Source organism: Pezoporus occidentalis, unplaced genomic scaffold (genome assembly GCF_034315485.1).
Source record: "Pezoporus occidentalis ecotype Australia unplaced genomic scaffold, CSIRO_AGI_Poc_V1 ctg143, whole genome shotgun sequence".
Classification (NCBI taxonomy): Eukaryota; Metazoa; Chordata; class Aves; order Psittaciformes; family Psittacidae; genus Pezoporus; species Pezoporus occidentalis.
This window is the reverse complement of record NW_026913241.1, coordinates 2479557-2493391: the sequence shown is the minus strand read 5'-3', so window position 1 is coordinate 2493391 and position 13835 is coordinate 2479557. Positions and strand designations below refer to the sequence as shown.

General features: G+C 38.0%; 1 protein-coding gene across 3 annotated transcripts in view; it reads left to right on the top strand.

Moving 5' to 3' along the window:
- The window catches only part of CADM2 (cell adhesion molecule 2), a 635987-nt gene that overhangs the window by 401218 nt on the left and 220934 nt on the right, over nucleotides 1-13835 (top strand). For 2 of the 3 annotated variants that reach the window (XM_062610056.1, XM_062610058.1), the window contains exon 2: nucleotides 4634-4660. The exons of the other annotated variant lie outside the window; for it this stretch is intronic. In XM_062610056.1, coding sequence (XP_062466040.1) covers nucleotides 4634-4660 — 27 coding nt within the window. The remainder of the gene's footprint in view (nucleotides 1-4633; nucleotides 4661-13835) is intronic. 3 annotated transcript variants of the gene reach the window in all.

The following is a 13835-nucleotide window of genomic DNA, read 5'->3' as shown; positions in this document are numbered from 1 at the left end:
GGAATCTGTATTTTTTTTGTTGGGGTCTTGGGAAGGGGCGGTCAGTTTTTTGTTTAGATTGGTGGTTTTTAATGTAGGCCTATTCTCTGATAATTTTTAGTGTTCCATGATCGCAAAAGGTTTTAAGATTGGAATAAAACTACAGACGAATAAGTATGTCCATCCTATAGACTTCTGATAGCTTATATTTTTTATTGAAGATGAGAGGACCTCCAGTTTTGCCAGAACTGTAAGCTACTCTATTCAGGAGAAAATCAATTCAGTGTGTTTTATGAGTGTGCCTTTCATCTTGTTTTATTTCTTAAAAAGAGCTATTTAGTCATTATAACAGTTAGATATTGTACTGTTTTTAACTCAACCTGCATTCGTAGTATACGTAATAGATGAAACAAGAACAAGACTCTGACCTCAAACCTTTTACTTTTTTCTTTCTTCTCGTTTTCTGAAATAAAGGGTTGGGTAATCTGAGTATCTGGGAGAAATACTTTCTCCCTTTTTTATTTTCATTGAGCTATTGAAGTAATAGGAAGGATGTGTTTTTTTTCCAAAGACAAAAAAGCACAAATCAAATAATAAATCACATATAAGAAAAAATAAAATAAATGCTATATCAAATCTGTCTAAAAATGTTCACAAAATTGAACAGCATTGAGACAGCTGAGTGTGGAGAAAATATTGAACAACTTATGGCCACCATTTATCAAAGAACGTAATTTAACAATTGTTGGCATACAGAAAGCAAGAAGTCAGAAAGATGTATTACAGAAAAATAAAGTACAATGCATTATTGATATTTGAGAGGAAGGGTATGTTAGAGGTTTTAAAATTTGAATCCACCTTTTTACATTCTGGCAGTGATTTTTAAAAACATTGTTTCAGCAGCACAGCTACAGCAGAAATACATTTCTGATTTCAAAATGCCCTAAAAATGTTAGTTCTGTGAAAAATAACTGCCATGATTCAGAACTTGGCACCATTTTCCTTTCCTTTCCTGGTCCTTCAGAGTGGACTTCTTGACATCTCTGACCTCAACATCTTGCTGCCCTGCGACCCCCTCACTCCTGGATCTTTCCCTAGTAGCCAGTCATTTTTGTTTTGCATATGCTGTGACTAGAAAAGCCTTCAGAAAATAAAATATTGTTTAATCTTGATAGAGCTAACTATTAATAGAAGAGTTTTGTTTGTTGGTTTGTTTGTTTGTTTGTTTGTTTTTCCCCTTGGTCTTACCTAGAAAGGTAGTAGCTTTGTCATGCCTTTAAGCCTGACTTCTGAGGATATGGTCTTTCTTCCCATTTTGTTTGTCTTTCTTTTCTGGTCCTTAAAATCTTCCTTAAATTCCAGCAAAGGTAGAATTCACTGTTCACACTTTTCTGTAGTATTACCTCCCTATAAAAAGTCAACTTCCTAAAAAAGACAAAGCAGAGTACCTAAAGAAATACACCATTGAAAATATGTTCTGGTTTTTAAAGAAATCCCTGAACATGGGGATATACCAGAGGTTACTGCCTTCTCTTTTTTTCCATTTCCTGATTGGCTTATTAATTTTGCCACATAAAGTAAATGCCAGCCAAATACAGTGAATTCCAGGTTTTAGGTTACATTGAAGCTATAAATTATTACTGGCCAGTCCTGTTCTATTATAGTTGTACTACAGAAATTTCAAAACAGTGTCCTGCTGATATGCTACTTTGAGAAGTGGGAGACTCGCTGCCTTGAAGAGGTGGTCTCTTTACTCAGCAAGCAATGAAGTCTAATGGGGAAAAAGTGAATGTGTTATGTGAAATGCAAAGCATTCAACTGACTTGCTGAAGACGTAAAGCAGATGGAGATCCTTTGACAGTTATGTTGCTTGTTGAAACCCACAGGTCTTTTGTCACTGACTTTGGTGGCATAAAAAGATGAGTTATCCCATACCTGGTTCTAACCAAGAGATCAGCCTCCCTCTGTTGAATTTCAGTCTTGATGATTCTCATTTGAAACATTTATCTATCCTTGTCTCCTGCTATGACTTTTCATGTAGTAATAAGAGGAGGTGGATACAAATTTTCAAACCTACTGGATGTAGGTTGCAAATTGTCTTCTCTGTGCACAATGATGAGGAAAGTAAGAGAGAAGAGAGAAAAATTCTCTCACATTTGGAAAAAGAACTCGGTGGTAATAAGAGGGAATTTTCCCTCCATCAGAACAACGAGCTGTTGATGGACACAGTTCCCTTCAGTAGGCAGAATTATGTTTTGAAAGACCATTTTCAGCTAATTTGGCTGTTGTGCAGTTTGAACTTTAAAAATTGACTTGTAATTGGACCATGCTGCCAATGGAAGAACTTACAAGTATCAAACATGACATTTTTAAGAAGGTTACTGTCATCTAGTCCTCTATTAGTGGATTTGCAGAGCGGTATAATTGGTGTAACAAGCTTAGTAACCTGTCCTACTTTCAGTTATAATGTACAACCTTATTTATATGTCTTCTTTATTTACTGATACATGATAGGTAATAATTCTCTATCTCATGCTTCAAGATAAAGCTGTCTAATCATAGAATGGTTGGATTCTTTTAATATACATGTATATATGTAACCGTGCATGTAGATTAATATGCATGTATATGTGTACCCAGACACATAGATTACATATGCATGTACATGTATTCTGAGCTATTGAAGTACATATATAATTTTCATATACATATTTCAGGTATATAGATCTGTCTTTTTATTCTGAATTATTAATGTGAGTATAAAGTCTCCTACTGCTTTTAAATTAATGTATGTCAGGTCCTCCAGACCTCTGTTAAGTTTAAGTGGTTATTCTGGCTTGTGGTTCATGTAGATGTAATTCTCAGGACTGAAAAAGAGGGGAAGCAAAAAAAATTGAACAGGTTGATGAATCAATGCATTCATTATCAGCGTATATTTGCATGAAGGAGAAACTGTTCACTTATTATAAAATTAGAATGGCACCATTAATTTTGTTTACTACGAGAGTAATTCTTAGTGCATGTAAGATTCACTGGCTATTTTGCAGGTGAATATGTCTTGTTAAATGGCCTTATGGAAGGAGTTCTGCTGAAGGATCTGCATCTGTTGTGCCTCCGCAAAGCAGAGCTGTTTCGTGGAATGCTGATTTCAGACATTGTGGGACTGATTTGTTTTAGTTTATTTTCACTGGCAGGAGAATGGTGGCAATGCAGGATGGTGCATCTGGAAGTAGGGGAGGGATCAGTGAAGAAATGAATTTTTATAAAAAAATAAAAATAAAAAGGAAAAACCCTTGAGAACTGACATTGTAAAATGTACTTGTAAAGTTAAAAGTTGATTTTTTTTCTCTGGCACTGTCTTCATATATGGCAACTTGGCCTTCACTGCCATGATTTCTTTACTTGTCTTGGTAAAGACTGGTGAGACACCTGATCAGACATTGGGAGGTAGGGGGCAGGGAGAGGAAGAGAGAAAAAGAGAAGGAAAAAAGCCAACTTAGAACTTTTAGATGTGAACAAGAGAAGCAAAAAGACAAAGGGGATTTGGTCTTCTTTTAGTTTTTATCTGTCTTTTGGTCACAGTAAGGCTGCCTTTGAATTGTTAATGTAGTTCTGCCTTACAAGGGCCAGCAGAAGAGGAATCATGTTTTTCTGAGTTTTTTTGTTTGGTTGTTTGGGTTTTTGGGTTTTTTGTTTGTTTGTTTGTTTTTGTTGTTGGTGGTTTTGTTTTCGTGTTTTTTTTTTCATGAAGTTGCTCTTGAATGAAAGCCTTTTCAGAGTGCATTTGAGAGCTTAAAGAGTTGCTGATAGCATATTTTGTGTAATTTATAGTTAACAGTGATTCCATTTTGATTTTGGTTTCTGATTTTTCTTGTGTATCAGCAGCATTATCCATGAACCTCAGAAAACAGAAAATAATGGTTCTGTTGATTTTGGCAGTAGAGCAGTTGTCAGCAGAAATTTTTGAGCTCCTATTGTCATTTTTGTGACCCCATTGTGCCTTTAGAACTAACACTATGAAACTGTGTTGTGCCAGGAGACTGTAGGAAGACTATAGTGTCTGCCCCTTTTTCTCTTGAGTTTGAACACTGATCACTGTTAAAAGTATTTTCTGCTCCTTTTGCTTGCATGGTGCAAGAACAATCTGATGATGATAGAAGTTTCAATGAATAAAACCAATGATTGTGTAACATAGATTATAAATAATTCAAGTACCTGCAGTTTAGCCAATGTTTGTTTACATCAGCTTCACAGGCAAATGATGTTTCAAGAAATAGGAGCAAGGGATGACATAAGATTTAGGAACTTTAGAATGTACTTTTGGCAAATTGTGCTGTAAGCTTTAGAATTCATAAATGTGTTCTCCCCTCCTTGTGATTAATGGTCCATGATTTTTCTGTACTCCTTCCCATGCTTTTTGAGTGAATTTTGTGATACATTTTTCTAAGTTCTCAACACAGGTCATCTGCCAGAATCATAGATCTGAACTATCTCATAGTACTGCAGTCTCTCAAATAGGTCAAATAATCCTAGAAACTGTGTTTCTTAGGCTTTGAATCAATAGTGATAAAAGTTTCTCTGTATTCTTACTTGCTCAAACTTCTGTCTAATCTATCTTTGTTCTCTTCTTGTGCAATCTTTTCCTTGCTTCCAGTGGCTGCTACAAAGAGCAAAGCTAGAGGTGAGTTTCTGCCTGTACTCTTCAATTTGCATTGCATGGTTCTGCAGCCCACATATTTCATCACAAGTTTTTTTTCTGCCTCTCTAAACAGAGAAAGATATTTTTAGATCTTATGGTATAATAGATAAGATCTATTATACCATAATCTATTATAAGATTTTTGTAATTGTCCCTAAGTGCAGACTATTTTCATTGTTTATCAATCATCACTACTCATACTGTATTTTGTTCATTGTTTCAATTCAGGAAGGTTTTAGGGAAAAAGATAAAACCGAGTGCATTGTAGTTAGATTTCTGAGATGTGTTATATTAACGTAGGGGTATTGATGGCCTTTTGATATAAATGAAGGTATTGCATAAAAATGCTCATAAATATGTAAATGTAATTTATATTTTTTTATCGCCAGACATAGTCATAAATATCTGAACAGAGAACAATGAACATAAGTGTCTCCTAAGTATTTCCCATCTTTTCATGGTAGTATAAAAATAATCATTACTGTTTCTGACAGCATACCTATATATATATATATAAAGGCATGCTATAATCTCTGCAGAGGTTTACGACTTCAGAGCAGCAAGGTGATTGTCACAAATCAGTGTGACAAAAAAGTAAACCATTCAGAACTAATCATGTAAGGTCAGTTGTGCTTTAAACCATTTCCTGAATTTCAACAAAGCAGTGATGCAGGAAATGTAACCTGAAGGGTGTATTTTTACTTATAGATATATATATATGCATATGTATGTGTATGTATATATATGAACTTATATTTTAATAGAAAATACTGAAAAGATGTATTTCATTCAAACTTATCTAACATTTCTGGTAGAAAAAGTTCAGTTGTTTGATATTTAAACATCAGATTTTAAGGCAAATATTTATGCTTCTTTACATGTAATTCAGGAGTTAAAGCTCAGTTTGTGAAGCTCAACTATATACATTGACTAGCTTGAAGATGTAGAACAATAATAATCATCAAAAAACCACAGCTGGCTGATGGTGTTTGTGTATGCAAATAATAATTAAAATACGGCTTAGGGGCTTTTTAGCCCTTGCATGGCTTTTTTTAAGATCTTTTTCTCAGAAACTTTGCATGCATTGGATGAACAAGGGGAGTGGATGAAATTGAATTCACATATTTGTCTATGCATGCTATGAAGTTTGCTTTACTCTTTTCTGTACTGTTATGTATTCAGCTGTGATGCAGTGAAACAATGGTCAAGAGTTTAGGACCTTTATAATCAACAAAAAACCCAAGCTAACACATCCAGGGAAGCACAAATAAGCACAGTTTCATCAGTATTCAGTGATTACTTCATGTACCCATATATTGCCGTTCAAACAGAAACTGCCCTGGAGGCACAGCAATTATAGAATGAGTCGGAATTACTCATAGGCCCCACTCATCTGTGAACGTTAGCACACCCTTAATTCAGAAGTACACATGCATATTGAATAAACAAGTGAAACTATATATAGTAAACAGGGGTTGACACTGTAATGAGAGAAAACCTCATAATCTGTAGCTGTGGAAACTCATACCTGTACCTATGTTTGGAATTTTCTTGCTCAGTAAATTGCACAGTGCTGTCAAGAGTTGATCAGTTTTTCTTCTGGTGCTGAACAGTCCTGTGACAGAGGTACCCAATATCCACACTGAATTCACTCCTGCAATAGTTCCGACTTTTGCCAAAAGAATAAGGCCCATCTTGTTATCTCCTGTGGTGGAAGACATAAAGAAGTTGATGTCTTACTGCTTTTCAAATTCCACTGTCTAAGCAGTAAAGAAGGATCTGTTCCTCCTTTTGAAGTATAACACTTAGCTGGCAAGCAGTTGCCTAATACAGCATTGGAATACGGCAGCTAACAACTAAGGGAATGCTTTGTTGCAGGAGGAGTTTCTCTTTCAGCAATTACCTCCCTGAAATCCAGAACTCTTATGTCTGTGCTCCTCTTTATGGATTTTTATCTCTGCTTTCTGAAATTTGGGAATTTGTTCTTGCATTTTCAGCAAGGTGAAGTTGACGCCCATGCCTGCCCTGAGTTCTGGGGCGTCCAGAACACATCAGTAGGTGGCATTCTATCGGACCACCTGTCTTGAAATGTTGTTCATTCTTTGTTAGCATGAGAAAATTCCTGCTGGTCTCTAACTTCCCTCTCTATCCTTGTGGGATTGTCTGTAAGCAAAACATTAGAGCCCTTCTTCTCAAAAACTGCATTCAATGCTCTTTCCTTAAGCATTTTCTCAGACTTTGTTGAAGGCTGTTTCTGTCAAGTGGTGTAAAGCAACTGCTGGACTCTAGTTACCTTAAATTTGTGGCACTTGAGATCAGTTTAGGTTACAAGGTCATCTTGTCTGCTGGTCGGCAGGACCTAACCACTGTGCAAGGCCCACTTAGATCTGGTTGCTCAGAGCCTTCCAGTCAAATCGAAGTACCTCAAGGGTCAGAGATTCCAGAGCGCCAGGTTAGATTATTGCTATCATTTCTTTGTTTTACCATGGGTTTATTTCTTTTTTATGCTTTAAATTACCTAGAAGAAATTGCATCAGAAATGTTGGTGGCTTTCAGAAAGGGTAAATACTTTGTTTCTGCACAGAAGGAAGGATCTTGCTTTGGACTGTCTTAGGCAGATGATGCTACAGGGCACTCATGTTCTGAACAGAACACTTGGGTCATTTCCAAGGCGTCTAATTCAAAAGAACTTGAAAGAGCAAGGGGTAATATTAAACATCAGAATTGTTATTTGTAGAACTGTATTTGATGAAGCCGAAACCAGATATTGCCATCTAAAAATCTGACTATCTGACCAGAGGTGTTTCAGTAAAAGAATATTTTAAGACCTGTTCCTTAACACACCAGATGAGCTTTGTCTGACTTGAGCTCTATAAACGAGCATTTCCTCAATCAAAGCACTAGTTTGAAGACCTCTTGATCTCTTAAGAAGGGCTGTCCTGAGGTTTTGGTGACAATATTGTTGCAGATATCTTCTGGCAACAGTTAGCAATGGTTTCCAGGCTCAATGCACTTGCCAGAGCTGCTAATGATGTGTCAATTTTCAGTCAGCAGGTGAAAGAGAGAGGCTGAGTGTCTTCATTCAAATGTGATTAATTGAGGGCTGGAGTTCTTCTATACTCTATGGTGCGTTTCATGTCAGCTGCTATTAATAAGTTATTTCCAGAGCTGCCCCACTAACCTCATGCAGTTAGACACTTGGCTTTCTAACCCATCAAAACTTAAATTGGAATTTCTGGTAGTTTTTCTGGCATTGGGAATGGTGTGGATGAATATGGCAACCTCCTATTCAAAGAAAAGATTGTAAATGCCAACTGCTGTTGCAGGAGGAGAAGGCAAGTCCTCCAGAGAGATCTCGTGTTGTCTGCCTGTTGAGACGTGCAAAATTCCTTTCTTTTCCTAAGACTTCTGAGGCCCGCAGATCAGAAATCACGAAATTCCCAAGAAGAGTCACAAGTCCCACGAGAGACTTTTTGCAGAGGGGAAGATATAACTGCCTTAACATTGCAGGATTCATACTGTCCAATCTACATAAAAACATGGTGGATTGGTAGGTATTTCTGCCAGGATCCTTTCCCCCATTCTAGCTATGTGTGAAGCTCTTTTTTAATTTTCTCAAGGAGAAATAACATTCCTATCATAGTCCCACTGCTTCTCATAACGAAATACTACTGTATTACCCACTCAGTCTATATATACAAAACCTATATTGTCTCTCCAAAACTGTTATAAAAGCTGTACTTTCCTGGGCTCTAGGGGATTTCCTATTGGTGAGGGATACCTTCAAACTTTTTTCTGAATTAATACTGCACTTTAAATACTATAAATGCCTTTAATTCTATTTAACTTGCCTCACAAGTTTGATATTAACAGGACTATTTTCTGTAGCCCATTGGCTATCTAGGAGATTTTTGAGGCACATCTTTTTCTTGACTTGTATTACATCTGTGTCCCAGAGAAATTGTCCTTACTTTTGAGTTCCATGGAAATGTGGTTGGTTTTTTTCTTCAGTCATCTCTTCTACAAATACAGAGGTATTTTTTCTCTGCTTTGCTTTTAAAAGAGGAGACTAATATTACTTCAGAAACATAAGATTAAATTTAACTTTAACAACAGTACTTAAAGCATACATTTCAGTCTCTAATAAAAATCATCATAGCAGTTGATACACTGTCAAAATGCATCTTATCCAAGAGGCAAAGATCACTCTGGACTTTATTCACTTGATTTATTTTGTTTATTCTCATTATATCAGTGAAATTGGTATCAGCTTGTTTGAAATTCAAGTCATGAGGGATCCTGTGAAGAATATTATACAAATATACTCTGTTATTTTCTGCGTAGTTGTGCACTGTCTCATGTTGTCCTTTAGTTAGGAATCAATTTGTTTCTAGAGATCTTCATCAATGGATATGTTCTTATTCAATCAGCTCTTCGATTATATTTTTTTTTTTCTTGCAGCATATGGTAGAGTTTATTGCATTGCTCTATATAAGTATTTGTTATCTTGGTAAATAATAGGTTTAATTCATCCATTTGTTTTGATGGAAAGCCAAGCCAGGATAAATTGTGTTGACCAGAACTCCCTGTATGAAGGACGTATAGTTGAGATCCTGTCTTCAATTATTTGTAATTAGCCGAGCATATTTCTCATTCAAGGTGAAATTCAAAACTTCCAAGTGCAGGGTGCCGCACCTGGGTTGGGACAATCCCAAACACAAATACAGGCTGACTGGAGACTGGATTGAGAGTAGCCCTGATGAGAAAGACTTGGGGATTGTTGGGTGATGAAAAGCGCAACATGAGCCAGCAGTCTGTGCTCCCAGCGCAGAAAGCCATAAGCTGGGCTGCATCAAGAGAAGCATGACCAGCAGATTGAGGGAGGTGATTCTCCCCCTCTAGTCTGCTCATGAGACCCCCCACACACACTACTGCATACAGCTCTGGGGTCCCCAACACGAAAGGGATGTGGTCCTGCTCCAGTGAGCCCAGAAGAGGGCCATGAAGATGCTCAGAGGGCTGGAGCACCTTTGCTATGGAGACAGGCTGACAGAGTCAGGGCTGTTCAGACTGAAGAAGAGAAGGCTCAGGGGAGACCTTGTAACAGTCTTCCAGTACACAAAGGGGGCCTTAAATCTGGACAGGGACTTTTCACAAGTGCAGGCAGAGGCAGGACAAGGGGAAATGGCTTTCAGATGAAAGAGGGAAGATTTAGATCAGACGTCAGGAAGAAATTCTTCCCTGTGAGGGTGGTTAGACTCTGGCACAGGTCGCCCAGAGAAGCTGTGGCTGCCCCATCCCTGGCAGTGTCCAAGGCCAGGCTGGATGGGGCTTGGTGCAGCCTGCTGTAGTGGAAGGTGTCCTTGCCCATGGCAGGGGGCTGGAACTGGATGAGCTTTAAGGTCCCTTCCAACCCAAATCATTCTATGATTTTATCCTGAAATCACGCAAGTAACACAGCAGCTGTCCATGTTAGGAGCAGGATGAAATAAATGTACACAAAGGAGGCCCAAATACTGCTATTTGTCTTATTTGCATTATCTTCACAAAGTTCTGAGCTGTTCAGTTATTAACATCAGTCAGGCATTAGCTCTGCTGTCACAGACTTTTCTTTATTGAGGGATAGATAACTCAAAGTATCATCTGCATAAAAATGACACACTGCAACATTATGGCAAAAAATACAAACTAGTGGAAGTGAATAGATGTGGAAAGTGTGAATCCAATATAGAGCCTAGGGAAACTCCATAACTCACAGGAGTTTGAAAGAGCATGTATTTATGGTTACAAGCTTTCACCATTGAGACATGTAGAAATGAAAAACCTGTCATATTCCACCTTTAATACAAGGTCATTACAAAAAACTTTCCAAGGCTGTTGTAGTAGCATACTGTTTAAAACCAGGCAGAGCTCCTTCACTCACTCCCCCCTCCCCCCCCCCCCTTCTTGCCCTCCCCCTACTCACAGAGGGACAGAGAAGAGAATTGAAAAGAATGCAACTCCCACAGGTTGAGATAAGAACAGTTTAGTAACTAAGGTATAACACAGATCACTACTGCTACCACCAATAATAATAATGATAAAGGAAATAACAAGGGAAGAGAATACATCATCTCACCACCAGCTGACCAATAGCTCGCCACCCCCCCAGCCCAACGAAGCTCTGACCGATACCTCCTCCAACCCCGCAGTCTCCCAGCCCTTCCGGCTAACTCCCAGTTACATCCTGGGCATGACGTGCTGTGGTATGGAATACCTCTTTGGTCAGTTTGGGTCAGGTGTCCTGTCTCTGCTTCCTCCTGGCTTCCCCTCCTCCCTGGCAGAGCATGAGGCTCACAAAGTCCTTGGCCAAACCAAAACATCCTTGTTATCAGCTCTGTTCCCAGGCCGAAAGTCAAAACACAGCACTGCACCAGCTACCAAGGAGGAGAAAAATGACTGCTACTGCTGAACCCAGGACACATAGCATGATCTGAAGCCTGATTGAATTTTTTTCAGATATTCTAGTGCTATTGAAGTAAAAGAGCTCTTCTTTATAAAATCTTCTCTTGATATAGTTTCACCTTCTAAAGGTAGAATTTTCGTATGTCACCTTAAGGTAATAAAGACACTTTTGGTGTTTATAAATAATTGTACTTTGGGGGTGGGGTCAAGGAGGAACAGCAAAGCTAATGAAGTCTTCATAAGCATTCCTTTACTGTCTTGTTGGTATTCCCTGCCCTGTAGTTCATAACCTCTGAAGTCCAGTGCCTTTTTCTGCTGATTAAACCATGTCCAGTGGCTAAACCTCTGAGTTTGAAAGGTCTGGATTTCATTCTTAGGTCTGCCACAGTTTTCCTCTGTGATTTCTCATGTCACTTAAGGCCAGAGTTTTCTCATATTCAGTGGTTCTGATGGAAAAGAAAGTGGTGATGAAGAACCAAATGTGATGCTTTTTGTGAAGACAGTGCACAGAAAAGCTAAAAAAAGAAAGTTTGAAAATTACTATAATGACAGCGTAAAAGGACTGTGAAGGCTCACGTAAAACATTGTTCCTCATTACACGCTTTTGCTGTCAACACATATACAGGGGTAGTTATTTGGTAAATTTAGATAGGTAGGCAATTATTTCTGTGTTTGTCCAGTTCTTGTTCTATTTTGGTGAAAAGAATATGGAATTTTCAACTTTTAATGGTTGGCCTCCAAATATGAAAATATGGTGCTTGGGGTTTTTGTTTGGTTGGTTTGGTTTTAAACTCCAGGGGATCTTTAAACTTTGGTTTTAAACTCCAGAGGGAGAAAGTGGCAATCATAGTCGTAGTGATAGATGTTTCACGTTCCTCACTGCTCTTTACCTTTTGCAGTTATATTTTGGAAATACTTGGCCCTGTACCGTCCGTAAGCTCTTGCCATTATTGAGACAACTAAGATTTTCACATGATGCTTTTTTACGCAGACCAAATGTTCACTGCTATAGTTCTGTTCAGAATCCTTCTGCCATTCAAGGTTTGAAGTTTTGCTACATACTAAGGAGACTGCAAAAACACAAATCAGCTTTTTCTTTCATAGATTGAGGGACTAGTTAGCAGTGCTGGAAACACAAGTTGTACAAGCCTGTATGTCTATTTTCCTGGTTTTAGTGTGTTTTATTTTGGTATGTTTTCCAGACTAGATGTAAACGAAGCAGCCAATAAGAGTTTTGGTAATGTAACATGCTCATTAAAATTCCAGGTTATAAAAAGCAGCATAGAAATAGCAAAGAAAAGTACAGAGCCTCACTGGAAAGAGATAGGTAGGGGCAGGCTATTGCTGTTGATGTGCCCTTTTCATTTGAGAGACATCTATGCTGAGCCAACATGTCAGTCATTTATTGACTAAATAGTTTAATAACCAATGTAGAAGAGTTTGGGATGGAGTAAGGTAATGTTTGTTTTCATTCTTGTGAAGTGCAACACAGTTATGGAAGAGAGACTCGGGGGAGGATGTTCCCTTTTGAGGTAGACCTGGTTATCATCAACTAAAGCATTTTGTCAGTTTTTATTCCCCAGCATGCAGGTAGGCAACTCTTCTCTCCACAGTGCTTAATATGAATTCCGATAGCCTTTTTTCAATTTGTCTGCCCTTGTTTGGTTGTTAAGTATTTGAGACCAGACTGTAAAAAGCAGCCTATTAGGATAGCTTGCCATACTTGAATAGATTTCTGCTGGAAATTTAGTTGTTTTATTAGCTATCTGAATGGATATACTGTTGTAAATCTGGTCGTAGTACTGAGCATTGAGCCTTTATGGCTATTTGCAAAGAATTTTCATACGCAGTATGTTGCATTCGGGACATGAAAGTATTGTGAACATAGGAGACACAGACACAATGCTGTGTGCTGACCCAGTGAAGTCAGTTTTCAGATTCCAGACAGAAAGAACACTTAGCTTGAGAGTCTGGACTTTTAATTTCAACATAATGAAAAGGATATAGTGAGTACCCAAGATGTGTTCACCATATTTTATAAATGCTGTGGAATTGCTGGGCATGATTTCCTATTATCTGGAAGTTGAATGGAGCTGCTGCTTTGAAGCAGGTTATCAGCTTCTCTTTGTCCCAAGCATCTACATTGTTGAGGCAAAGTTTCTGATAGAGAAAAGGAATTTGATAATAATATCTAAAGCCTGAAGAAAAGATTCAGTTGGTGTATAGGTTACAGCAAACTCTTCATCACTGGTTTTTACTTCTCTGTTTATAGTTATAGATGCTTTTTAAAGCATGGGCTTTTCTTTCAGGCTTGGCTTTGTTCCAGTATGCTTTTTTAACCAAAGGAAGTGGAGAGAGTGCTTTTAAATAAAAGGAAAGATTTCTTTTTTTCTCCAAATATTCTTTTTAAAACACGTAGGACTTGCACCGATTCTCCACATTAGCTTAGTTCTCAAGATCTGCTTCTTAAATCTCTGTGTGAGACCAGATCTTCAGAGAATTCGTTTTATTTTAGTGGCAGTGTCATTGCAACACATGGTGTTTAAATGGCTGAGGATTCACTATCATTGCTAACATTTTGTGCTTTATATTAGTACTAGCTTGGTTTCTTGTTCAGGCATGGGAACAGAAGAAAGGAAGTTAAGCCTTTGGTGCGTGCTAAGACTTCGGTGTGTGCTACCACTGTTGTGTATAGGATCTCTAAAAGTTCATT